The sequence below is a fragment of the Hyla sarda genome, unplaced genomic scaffold, assembly GCF_029499605.1.
Source record: "Hyla sarda isolate aHylSar1 unplaced genomic scaffold, aHylSar1.hap1 scaffold_18, whole genome shotgun sequence".
Taxonomy (NCBI): Eukaryota; Metazoa; Chordata; class Amphibia; order Anura; family Hylidae; genus Hyla; species Hyla sarda.
The window spans coordinates 940,978-954,660 of record NW_026608445.1 but is presented as its reverse complement, the minus strand read 5'-3'; the positions used below and the strand labels follow the sequence as shown (position 1 = coordinate 954,660).

Genomic DNA, 13,683 nt, shown 5'->3' with positions numbered 1-13,683 from the left:
CTAAAAAGAAGGCCCCTCAAATCCACGCCAAAACTGAACTGGTCCCTGAAAAATTCCGATTTTGAAAATGTAAAAAATTGGTAAATTGCTGCTGAATTTTATGCCCTCTGATGACTTCCAAAAGTAAAAACATGTCAACTTTATGATGCAAACATAAAGTAGACATATTTTATATGTGAATCAATATATCATTTATTTGGGATGTCCGTTTTCCTTATAAGCAGAGAATTTAAAAAAAAAAATTAAATTTTTTAATTTTTCACCAAGAAATGATGCAAGTATCGCCAAAAATGTATCGCTAACATAAAGTAAAATATGTCACAAAAAACAATCTCATAATCAGAATGAAAAGTAAAAGCATCCCAGAGTTATTAATGCTTAAAGTGACAGTGGTCAGATTTGAAAAAAATGCTTGGCTTTTTAAAATGAAAATGGGCTGGATCCTTAAGCTTTCCTGCAATTATCATAAGCTGTATGCCCTGGAGCAATTTGTGTTGTTCTTTCCAGTCTGTCCACAGTGCTCTCTACTGCCACCTCTGTCAATGTCAGGAACTGGCCGGAGCTGGAGAGGTTTGCTATGGGGATTTGTTCCTGGACAGACATGGACAGAGGTGACAGCAGAGAGCACTGTGGTCAGACTGGAAAGAACTACATAACTTTCTCTAGAGCATACAGCAGCTAATAAGTATCAAGTGGCAGCAAAATACTTAAGTGCCTGTATTTTCACTGTGCATGTACCCATGCATGACTTCACAGGTACATCTTTGCCTGGAGAATTCTGGGATACTCTGGTGTAATGCTGAGTGTGCATGTGCTACTGTTCTTGTTACGCCGAGCGCTCCGGGTCCCCGCTACTCCCCGGAGCGCTCGCTACACTCTCCCCGCTGCAGCGCTCCGGTCAGATCCACTGACCCGGGGCGCTGCGATTCCGCTTCCAGCCGGGATGCGATTCGCGATGCGGGTAGCGCCCGCTCGCGATGCGCACCCCGGCTCCCGTACCTGACTCGCTCTCCCTCGGTCCTGTCCCGGCGCGCGCGGCCCCGCTCCCTAGGGCGCGCGCGCGCCGGGTCTTTGCGATTTAAAGGGCCACTGCGCCGCTGATTGGCGCAGTGATTCCAATTAGTGTCTTCACCTGTGCACTTCCCTATATCACCTCACTTCCCCTGCACTTCCTTGCCGGATCTTGTTGCCATTGTGCCAGTGAAAGCGTTTCCTGTGTGTTCCTAGCCTGTGTTCCAGACCTCCTGCCGTTGCCCCTGACTACGATCCTTGCTGCCTGCCCCGACCTTCTGCTACGTCCGACCTTGCTTCTGTCTACTCCCTTGTACCGCGCCTATCTTCAGCAGCCTGAGAGGTGAGCTGTTGCTAGTGGATACGACCTGGTCACTACCGCCGCAGCAAGACCATCCCGCTTTGCGGCGGGCTCTGGTGAAAACCAGTAGTGACTTAGAACCGGTCCACTAGCACGGTCCACGCCAATCCCTCTCTGGCACAGAGGATCCACTACCTGCCAGCCGGCATCGTGACAGTAGATCCGGCCATGGATCCCGCTGAAGTTCCTCTGCCAGTTGTCGCTGACCTCACCACGGTGGTCGCCCAGCAGTCACAACAGATAGCGCAACAAGGCCAACAGCTGTCTCAACTGACCGTTATGCTACAGCAGTTACTACCACAGCTTCAGCAGTCATCTCCTCCGCCAGCTCCTGCACCTCCTCCGCAGCGAGTGGCCGCTCCTGGTCTACGCCTATCCTTGCCGGATAAATTTGATGGGGACTCTAAGTTTTGCCGTGGCTTTCTTTCCCAATGTTCCCTGCATCTGGAGATGATGTCGGACCTGTTTCCCACTGAAAGGTCTAAGGTGGCTTTCGTAGTCAGCCTTCTGTCTGGAAAAGCCCTGTCTTGGGCCACACCGCTCTGGGACCGCAATGACCCCGTCACTGCCTCCGTACACTCCTTCTTCTCGGAAATCCGAAGTGTCTTTGAGGAACCTGCCCGAGCCTCTTCTGCTGAGACTGCCCTGTTGAACCTGGTCCAGGGTAATTCTTCCGTTGGCGAGTATGCCGTACAATTCCGTACTCTTGCTTCAGAATTATCCTGGAACAATGAGGCCCTCTGCGCGACCTTTAAAAAAGGCCTATCCAGCAACATTAAAGATGTTCTGGCCGCACGAGAAATGCCTGCTAATCTTCATGAACTTATTCACCTAGCCACTCGCATTGACATGCGTTTTTCCGAAAGGCGTCAGGAGCTCCGCCAAGATATGGACTCTGTTCGCACGAGGCGTTTCTTCTCCTCGGCTCCTCTCTCCTCTGGTCCCCTGCAATCTGTTCCTGTGCCTCCCGCCGTGGAGGCTATGCAGGTCGACCGGTCTCGCCTGACACCTCAAGAGAGGACACGACGCCGCATGGAGAACCTCTGCCTGTACTGTGCTAGTACCGAACACTTCCTGAGGGATTGTCCTATCCGTCCTCCCCGCCTGGAAAGACGTACGCTGACTCCGCACAAAGGTGAGACAATCCTTGATGTCTACTCTGCTTCTCCACGTCTTACTGTGCCTGTGCGGATGTCTGCCTCTGCCTTCTCCTTCTCTACTGTGGCCTTCTTGGACTCTGGATCTGCAGGAAATTTTATTTTGGCCTCTCTCGTCAACAGGTTCAACATCCCAGTGACCAGTCTCGCCAGACCCCTTTACATCAATTGTGTAAACAATGAAAGATTGGACTGTACCATACGTTTCCGCACGGAGCCCCTTCTAATGAGCATCGGATCTCATCACGAGAGGATTGAACTTTTGGTCCTCCCCAATTGCACCTCGGAAATTCTCCTTGGACTTCCCTGGCTTCAACTTCATTCCCCAACCCTGGATTGGTCCACTGGGGAGATCAAGAGTTGGGGGCCCTCTTGTTCCAAGGACTGTCTAAAACCGGTTCCCAGTAACCCTTGCCGTGACTCTGTGGTTCCTCCAGTAACCGGTCTCCCTAAGGCCTATATGGACTTCGCGGATGTTTTCTGCAAAAAACAAGCGGAGACTCTACCTCCTCACAGGCCTTATGATTGTCCTATCGACCTCCTCCCGGGCACTACTCCACCCCGGGGCAGAATTTATCCTCTCTCTGCCCCAGAGACTCTTGCCATGTCTGAATACGTCCAGGAAAATTTAAAAAAGGGCTTTATCCGTAAATCCTCCTCTCCTGCCGGAGCCGGATTTTTCTTTGTGTCCAAAAAAGATGGCTCCCTACGTCCTTGCATTGACTACCGCGGTCTTAATAAAATCACGGTTAAGAACCGCTACCCCCTACCCCTCATCTCTGAACTCTTTGATCGCCTCCAAGGTGCCCACATCTTTACTAAATTGGACTTAAGAGGCGCCTATAACCTCATCCGCATCAGAGAGGGGGATGAGTGGAAAACAGCATTTAACACCAGAGATGGACACTTTGAGTATCTGGTCATGCCCTTTGGCCTGTGCAACGCCCCTGCTGTCTTCCAAGACTTTGTTAATGAAATTTTTCGTGATCTGTTATACTCCTGTGTTGTTGTATATCTGGATGATATCCTAATTTTTTCGGCCAATCTAGAAGAACACCGCCAGCATGTCCGTATGGTTCTTCAGAGACTTCGTGACAATCAACTCTATGCTAAAATTGAGAAATGTCTGTTTGAATGCCAATCTCTTCCTTTTCTAGGATATTTGGTCTCTGGCCAGGGACTACAAATGGATCCAGACAAACTCTCTGCCGTCTTAGATTGGCCACGCCCCTCCGGACTCCGTGCTATCCAACGCTTTTTGGGGTTCGCCAATTATTACAGGCAATTTATTCCACATTTTTCTACCCTTGTGGCTCCTATCGTGGCTTTAACCAAAAAAAATGCCGATCCCAAGTCCTGGCCTCCTCAAGCGGAAGACGCCTTTAAACGACTCAAGTCTGCCTTTTCTTCGGCTCCCGTGCTCTCCAGACCTGACCCTTCCAAACCCTTCCTACTGGAGGTTGATGCCTCCTCAGTGGGAGCTGGAGCTGTTCTTCTACAGAAAAATTCTTCCGGGCATGCCGTCACTTGTGGTTTTTTTTCTAGGACCTTCTCTCCGGCGGAGAGGAACTACTCCATCGGGGATCGAGAGCTTCTAGCCATTAAATTAGCACTTGAGGAATGGAGGCATCTGCTGGAGGGATCAAGATTTCCAGTTATTATTTACACCGACCACAAGAACCTCTCCTACCTCCAGTCTGCCCAACGGCTGAATCCTCGCCAGGCCCGGTGGTCTCTGTTCTTTGCCCGGTTTAATTTTGAGATTCACTTTCGTCCTGCCGATAAGAACATTAGGGCCGATGCTCTCTCTCGTTCCTCGGATGCCTCAGAAGTTGAACTCTCTCCGCAACACATCATTCCACCTGACTGCCTGATCTCCACTTCTCCTGCCTTCATCAGGCAAACTCCTCCAGGAAAGACCTTTGTTTCTCCACGCCAACGCCTCGGAATCCTCAAATGGGGTCACTCCTCCCATCTCGCAGGTCATGTGGGCATCAAGAAATCTCTGCAACTCATCTCCCGCTTCTATTGGTGGCCGACTCTGGAGACGGATGTTGTGGACTTTGTGCGAGCCTGCACTATCTGTGCCCGGGATAAGACTCCTCGCCAGAAGCCCGCTGGTTTTCTTCATCCCCTGCCTGTCCCCGAACAGCCTTGGTCTCTGATTGGTATGGATTTTATTACTGATTTACCCCCTTCCCGTGGCAACACTGTTATTTGGGTGGTCGTTGATCGATTCTCCAAAATGGCACATTTCATCCCTCTTCCTGGTCTTCCTTCAGCGCCTCAGTTGGCTAAACAATTTTTTGTACACATTTTTCGTCTTCACGGGTTGCCTACGCAGATCGTCTCGGATAGAGGTGTCCAATTCGTGTCTAAATTCTGGAGGGCTCTCTGTAAACAACTCAAGATTAAATTAAATTTTTCTTCTGCATATCATCCCCAGTCCAATGGACAAGTAGAAAGAATTAACCAGGTCTTGGGTGATTATTTGCGACATTTTGTTTCCTCCCGCCAGGATGACTGGGCAGATCTCCTTCCATGGGCCGAATTCTCGTATAACTTCAGAGTCTCTGAATCTTCCTCCAAATCCCCATTTTTCGTGGTGTACGGCCGTCACCCTCTTCCCCCCCTCCCTACCCCCTTGCCCTCTGGTCTACCCGCTGTGGATGAAATTTCTCGTGACCTTTCCATCATATGGAGAGAGACCCAAAATTCTCTCTTACAGGCTTCATCACGCATGAAGAAGTTCGCAGATAAGAAAAGAAGAGCTCCTCCCGTTTTTTCCCCTGGAGACAAGGTATGGCTCTCCGCTAAATATGTCCGCTTCCGTGTCCCTAGCTACAAGTTGGGACCACGCTATCTTGGTCCTTTCAAAGTTTTGTGTCAAATTAATCCTGTCTCTTACAAACTTCTTCTTCCTCCTTCTCTTCGTATCCCTAATGCCTTTCACGTCTCTCTTCTTAAACCACTCATCCTCAACCGTTTTTCTCCCAAATCTGTTCCTCCCACTCCTGTTTCCGGCTCCTCGGACATCTTCTCTGTCAAAGAGATCTTAGCCTCTAAAAAGGTCAGAGGGAAAACTTTTTTTTTAGTGGACTGGGAGGGTTGTGGTCCTGAAGAGAGATCCTGGGAACCTGAGGACAACATCCTAGACAAAAGTCTGCTCCTCAGGTTCTCAGGCTCTAAGAAGAGGGGGAGACCCAAGGGGGGGGGTACTGTTACGCCGAGCGCTCCGGGTCCCCGCTCCTCCCCGGAGCGCTCGCTACACTCTCCCCGCTGCAGCGCTCCGGTCAGATCCACTGACCCGGGGCGCTGCGATTCCGCTTCCAGCCGGGATGCGATTCGCGATGCGGGTAGCGCCCGCTCGCGATGCGCACCCCGGCTCCCGTACCTGACTCGCTCTCCCTCGGTCCTGTCCCGGCGCGCGCGGCCCCGCTCCCTAGGGCGCGCGCGCGCCGGGTCTTTGCGATTTAAAGGGCCACTGCGCCGCTGATTGGCGCAGTGATTCCAATTAGTGTCTTCACCTGTGCACTTCCCTATATCACCTCACTTCCCCTGCACTTCCTTGCCGGATCTTGTTGCCATTGTGCCAGTGAAAGCGTTTCCTGTGTGTTCCTAGCCTGTGTTCCAGACCTCCTGCCGTTGCCCCTGACTACGATCCTTGCTGCCTGCCCCGACCTTCTGCTACGTCCGACCTTGCTTCTGTCTACTCCCTTGTACCGCGCCTATCTTCAGCAGCCTGAGAGGTGAGCCGTTGCTAGTGGATACGACCTGGTCACTACCGCCGCAGCAAGACCATCCCGCTTTGCGGCGGGCTCTGGTGAAAACCAGTAGTGACTTAGAACCGGTCCACTAGCACGGTCCACGCCAATCCCTCTCTGGCACAGAGGATCCACTACCTGCCAGCCGGCATCGTGACAGTTCTTTAGCAACTTGTTAGCTAGAATTACATTGGTGCACACAATTGTTTAATAGTTATGTATATATAGCCAAAAAACAACATTGGGCTGCTAATAAAGCTGAAAAGAGTATACTATCAAAGAATATGAGGAAAGGAAATAACCATGTGAATTCAGCAATTCAGCTACATTTTAAAACTGTGCAAACCACTAAACATATATATATATATATATATATATATATATATACACACCGTATGTGTATATATATATATATATATATATATACATATATATATATATATATATATATATATATATATATATATATGGCTTGAAAAAGGCTGCACTGGCAGCTGAAACGCCTACTATGCTGGGTGAGATTGTAAGGCTAGGTTCTCACTTGTTTTTTTTTTGTACAAATAAAAAAACGCCAGCAAAAACGCCAGAAAAACTGCCACAGGTTTTTCCTGAGTTTTGGCAGTTTTTCTGGCGTTTTTTCTGGTGTTTTCCCTGGTGTGTGGAAAACACCTTCAGGGTAACACTCTGTGGGTCGGATGCTGAGCGCCCGGTCCACAGAGTGTAAGAAGATGAGGAGTGATGTATAGCATCACTACTCACCTCCCTGGCAGTATAGTATACAGGGGTGCATAGTGTACCCGTGTATACTATACAACCGCCGGGAATCCTGTCACCAGACTGACACGACTCCCTGCTCCTATAGCCCCTTTGGGCGGTATACAGAATATACAGCTATCTATAGATAGCTGTATATAGTGTATACAGAACAGGAGGTCCACTTACCTCCCTCATTTCTGTCACTGCCGGTCCGTGTAGTTCCGCCCCCTAGTGATGACATCATTAGGGCAGGAGCTACAGTCATTAAGGCTAGTCTGAAGATAAATCCGTTTTGGATAATGGGAACAGACCCTTCTGCCAGTGTCTACCCAGACAGGGAGACTCCAGCTGTGGCTAAACTACAACTCCCAAAGGCTGTCTGGGCATGCTGGGAGTTGTAGTTTTGCACCAATTGGAGGCTCACTGTTTAGGTAGACATTGCATTATGGGCGCTCTCCCCTGCAGAGAGCACAAAAATTGTCCCAACCTATTTTTTTGTGTTTTTTTTTCTTCTTGTTTCAGATCCGTGTATGAAGAGGATTACGACGGATTCGATGGATTATGACGGATTAACTTTATTTTTTTAATTTTAATAAAATGGTTAACGAGGGCTGTGGGGGAGTGTTTTTTAAAATAAAATATTTTTTCCAATGTGTTGTGTCTTTTTTTAATTGAATATTCAGGCTTAGTTATGGAGGCTGTCTAATAGACGGAATCCATGACTAAGCCGGGCTTAGTGTTAGCCCCAAAAACAGCTGGCGCTAACCCCCAATTATTACCCTGGTACCCACCACCACAGGGGTGCCGGGAAGAGCCGGTACCAACAGGCCCGGAGCGTCAAAAATGGCGCTCCTTGGCCTAGGCGGTAACAGGCTGGCGTTATTTAGGCTGGGGAGGGCCAGTAACAATGGTCCTCGCCCACCCTGGTAATGTCAGGCTGTTGCTGCTTTGTTGGTATCGTGCTGATACTAAATATACAGGGAACCCTATGCGGTTTTTTTTCATAGCCCTCGTTAACCATTTTATTAAAATATAAAAAAATCCTGTTCATCCGTGGTAATCCATCGAATCCGTCGTAATCCTCTGCATACACGGATCTGAAACGAGAAGAAAGAAAAAAAACACAAAAAAAAATAGGTTAGGACATTTTTTGTGCTCTCTACAGGTGAGAGCGCCCATAATGCCATGTCTACCTAAACAGCGAGCCTCCAATTGGTGCAAAACTACAACTCCCAGCATGCCCAGACAGCCTTTGGCTGTGTGGGCATGCTGGGAGTTGTATTTTAGCAACAGCTGGAGTCTCCCTGTCTGGGTAGACACTGGCAGAAGGGTCTGTTCCCATTATCCAATACGGAAAATGTTAACAGAGCCTTATACCCTTGCCAGCCTGGATTGCGTCTGCAGCCTGGATGACGTCATCACTAGGGGGCGGAGCTACACGGACCCGAGGGAACTGGACGGAGGTAAGGGGACTTCTCCATCTTCTGTATGCACGATATACAGCTATCTATAGATAGTATAGATAGCTGTATATAGTGTATACCGCCCAAAGGGTTAACCTACACTGTCCAGCAGTGTAAGTTAACTCTTTCCTTGCTGGGCTTGCGCATAGCGCACAGCTCAGTAAGGGGTTAAGTGAGCCAGCAATGTGTATACTGTATACACATTGCAGGCTCACTGTAAGTTCTTGTTGGGCAGTAGATATACAATGTATACCTACAGCTCCACATCAGCTGTTCTCCCGGCTCTGTAGCCCTGAGAACAGCTGATCCCGACAGTCACTTTGATCGCAGCGGGTGCCAGGAGAAGTGAAATCCACTGGGATCTGTCCCTTACTGCAGGTACTAATACTCCCAACATGGAGTACACTCTGCTCCATGCTGGGAGCTGTAGTACCTGCATTAATAGACAGATCGCAGCGAGTGTCACTTCTCCTGACACCCGCTGTGATCCTCCAGTATAATGTATAGATGCGGCAGCTGCTCTTCTATGGTCCCCTGCACTGCCGTATATATACACATATTCCTATTTCCCACAGAGTTGTGATTGGCTGGAACCATCTGGCCAATCACAGCTCTGCGGGAAATATGAATATGTGTATATATACGGCAGTGCAGGGGACCATAGAAGTGCGGCAGCCGCATCTATACATTATACAGGAGGATCGCAACGGACCCCGGCGATCTGTCAATTAGTACAGGTAACTACTACTCCTATCATGGAACAGTGTGTTCCATGCTGGGAGTAGTAGTACTACCTAAAAAATAAAGTGAAACATACACACACACTACATTTTTATTATTGTCGGCTACATTTTCAGTGCCCTACCCGCGCACATAAATTGATCCCTGTTTAAAAATTAATAAAAATGTTGTTATAAAAAAATAAATTTCGTTAAATACAATCTTTTCCATCACTACTGTATCTTTTTTATTATAATTTTTTAATGGTACCCTACAAAATTTTTATAAAAAAGGTATCTCCAACACTTTTTTGGACCTCTAAAGTCCAAAAGAGAAGAAAAACCGCCGGAAAAAAACGCCAAATTTAAAACCCACATGGCGTTTTTCTTGGCGTTTTTTCACTCCCATAGACTTCTATGGGAGAAAAACGCCAAGATTTTCCCGAAAAAACGCCAAAGTTTCGACAAGAGGTCGTTTTTTAAAAACTGCCAAGGAGCCCCAAAATGCCAAAAGGATAAAAAAATACACCAAACTGAAAAACGGCAAGTGGATTTGGCATTTTGCAGTTTACTATTGACTTGCAGCTAACATCTGGCCGCAGCGTTTTTTCCCCCAAAAAAACGTCATGCGGCAGAATGGGCGTTTTTATTGGCGTTTTTGTAAAAAAAAAAAAAACAAGGGGAAACCTAGCCTAAAGGTTCACCAAAGCTGGGTTATTCAGTATATCTATTCTGATGAGCCGTTGTTTTGTGGTTTGGGCCTGGATTTATATGGAATGGCCGGTAGCAGAGGCGTAGCAAAAGCTGCAACAGGGCCCCATATTCCAAACACAATACTAGTCTCTTATGGGGCAGTTGTGCTTTAGGGGTCCCTTAGGCACCAGTGCCCCAGTGCGACTGCTACCTTGCGACTGCTACCTTGCTACGCCCCTGGCCATTAGGATTGCTAATAAGACCTGTCTTTCCCACCCCACTCCAGTATGGGTATTGCAATCAGGGACAATCCTTGGATCCCCTGTATGGAATGCTGTATTATGCAATTTGTTTGCAGTTTAGGTAAAAAACCTATGGTAGTGCTCAGACAGACAGGTTTTTATTTTTTCATTTTACAAGCAACATCTTATGCCAAGCTGGAATAAAATCATTTACTATTCCCAATGAAAGATCCCTACATAATACAAAAAACTTACTGAATAAAATAAATAATAATAATAATAAAAAAATGCCCCTTTGGTCTTTTCTCATATACATCTCCCATATGAAAGCTACCAAAACTAAAATGGAACAATATTTCAAGAAGTTTTTATGTGAGACTTTGGACTTACAATTAAAAATAACATAAAATAAAAGAAAAAACAGACATTTACTATTTTTACTTTACCCCAATAATAAAAATAATACATAAATAATAAACTAATAATAATTCACAATAGTAAAAATGCACTCATGAAATCAAAATAAAGCCCTATGTATAACAGGAAAAAAAAACTCTTTACATCTTTCAAATCCATGTGTACTTAAAAAAAAATCATAAAACAAAGTGTCAAGGCATAAAGGGTGGGTAAACTGGCCAGGTCTAGAAGTGGATTAATTATCTTGAACACATCAAAATGTCATTTTGTGTAAGCCTGTAATAATAATAATAATACCCTAGAGTCACTGGGGAAGTGTAAACAGCTACTAGATCAACTAATTGAAGTCACCACACGGGAAAACTAATGTACCTCAGGGACCAGTGACATTTATATAATATATATAGATTTACACTATTCAGGTTTTTAAAAAATATTCAGATGCAGACTGGTATTTTGAAGCATGAATATAATGAAAGGTAAGAAAACAGTATATATACAGTAGAACATATTTTATCAATATACACCTACAAAAATAACACACAACTGCATGCATAAAATGTAAAAAAAAATTTAAGACATAAAATTAAACAAAAAATTAGTATGAACCGAACATACACAAAGGAAAATACTCTGTCAATAGTTTTGTAAATACTATTTTTGTTACGTAGGTATATTCTTTAAGGGTAGGGTCACACATGTTGTTTTTTACTGCGTGTTTGGGTATTTTCCTACCCATTGAAGTCAATGGGTCGCAAAATAAGCTGCTGATTTTGCTACCCATTGATTTTGATGGGTAGAAAAATTACGCAGCAGCAAATACGTAGCATAAAACGGCATGTGTGACCTACGTGACAAAAATAGTATGAATGTACATCCAACAAGTGATAAAATATTAAAAACAAAACTACAATTTAAACATTTTTGTTTTCTTAGTTTTACAATTGGTGCTTTTATACACAGTGCCATTATTTTTTTTAATTATTTAATTATTATTTCTATTATTATTTCTGTTATAGCATTAAATGCGGTAAAATGGTAGGTAATTGTTTTGTTATATTCTAAAATGATCCAAACCCGCATACAATGATGCACTGATCAGCTATGAGATTAAAACGGCTGTCAGGTGCAGAGGTGCCAGTATGGAGGTGGGATACATGTAACAGCACATGATTTTGGCAAAGGCCAAATTGCAACAGCTAGATAAGCAGATCAGGGCATCTCCAATACAGCATGCCTTGTGGGGTGTTCCCTGTATGCAGTGGTTAGTGCCTACCAAAGAAGCTCACACAGAACACCAGATTTAGAAGACACTGTAGCAAAAGTTACTTTGACTATTGAAGACAGGTGTCAGAACACAGAGTACATCGCGGATTGATCTATCTAGGGGTATGTACAGTAGCTGCAAACCAGAGTTCTCATGCTGACTCCTATGCACTGCAAAAGTTCCTATTTGTGCATCAGAACTGAGTCATATTCTCTTGGGAAAGGCTAGGTAAATGGGCTTACCTTTCCTGAGGTAGGTGTAGCACCCTGTTGATTTATTGGAAGAGGGAAAGCTGGAGAAAGCCATGTGATGCTTAGGACAGTGTTCTTCTGAGAAACCGTGAGACACGACTAATAGTAAGTATGCAATGTATAGTGAATATATAAAAAATGGAAAGATATGTCATTGTCCATTATATCACTTTACTAGGCACCAGATTATGTTAATGGAACATTTAAATCAAACAACTCCAGTCCGCTTTATCCTTCTTGGTTTATCAGATGTCCCTCACCTCCAGCTGATCTGTTTTTTTGCATTTCTCATGATGTATATGATCACAGTATTAGGAAACATTCTACTTATCATTGTGGTGACAATGACCCCGGCATTGCACACTCCCATGTACTTCTTCCTCAGTAACCTATCTGTTATTGACATAAGCTTCTCATGCACAATAGTCCCAAAAATATTGGTGAACACCCTCTCCACTGACAGAAGTATCTCCTTTTTTGAATGTGCCCTTCAGATGTACATCCATTTGGTTTTAGGGGCAACAGAGAGTGTCTTACTTGCTGTCATGGCTTACGATAGATTTGTGGCCATCTGTAAGCCATTGCATTATAAGATCATCATGAATTTTACATTTTGCATTTACCTTGTTGCCACATCATGGACTGTTGGTTTCGTGAACTCCTTAACACTTGTCCTCCCCACCTTGAAGCTTCCATTTTGTGGAACAAAATATATTGACCATTACTTCTGCGAAATACCTCCTCTTCTAAAAATATCCTGCACAGACACTCGGCTCAATGAAGCATTGTTATACATCTCAGCAGGAACCATAGTGATGTGTTTATTCTTTTTTATTGCCATTTCATATCTTCATATAATTACAACCATTTTGAAAATGAATACGTTGACTGAAAGTTATAAGGTCTTCTCCACATGCGCCTCTCATCTCACAGTTGTGTCCCTCTACTATTGCACCATCATGTTCATATATTTGCGACCCTATTCTACGTATTATCAAAATACAGACAAGATTGTATCTCTTCTTTATACTGCAGTGACTCCAATGTTGAACCCATTCATCTATAGCATGAGGAACAAGGACTTCAAAGGCTCTTTGGCCAAATTAAACAAACAGGTCTCATTACAAAACCTTTTATGTCTTGATCATCGTAACTAAATGTAACTTTTGGGTTCAGTAAGTGTAAGACTTATAGTCTAATATTATGCCACAAGTAAAACCAAATTGTAGTACAGAAAACTTATATTCATATAGTACCATACTGCATACTATGTACAGTACAAGTATATAAAACTATCTAGCATTTATTAGGGAAAATGGCATATTGAGCATCATACTGCAGTCTGTGGTTCTTTCCTGAGGGATTTTTGTAAATGTACAAAAATATCTGTTACGCCGAGCACCCGCTCGCATCCCAAGTCACTCACCTGTCCCGGTCCCCGGCTGTCACGTCCTGGCGCGCGCGGCTCCACTCCTTAGGGCGCGCGCCAGCTCTCTAAGATTTAAAGGGCCAGTGCACCAATGATTGGTGCCTGGCCCAATCAGCTTAATTAGCTTCCACCTGCTCCCTGGCTTTATTACCT

At 45.2% G+C, this 13,683-nt stretch overlaps 1 protein-coding gene across 1 annotated transcript; it reads left to right on the top strand.

Moving 5' to 3' along the window:
- Window positions 1–12,295: 12,295 nt before the first annotated feature.
- On the top strand, window positions 12,296–13,258 carry LOC130313975 (olfactory receptor 2G3-like). The gene has a single exon (XM_056552709.1). It carries the CDS (start codon window positions 12,296–12,298, stop codon window positions 13,256–13,258), a length of 963 nt encoding a protein of 320 aa, XP_056408684.1.
- Window positions 13,259–13,683: the final 425 nt, after the last annotated feature.

Bases quoted from the DNA above. Each gene is read 5' to 3' on its own strand.
- LOC130313975 (XM_056552709.1), top strand. From the start codon at position 12,296: ATGGAACATTTAAATCAAACAACTCCAGTCCGCTTTATCCTTCTTGGT.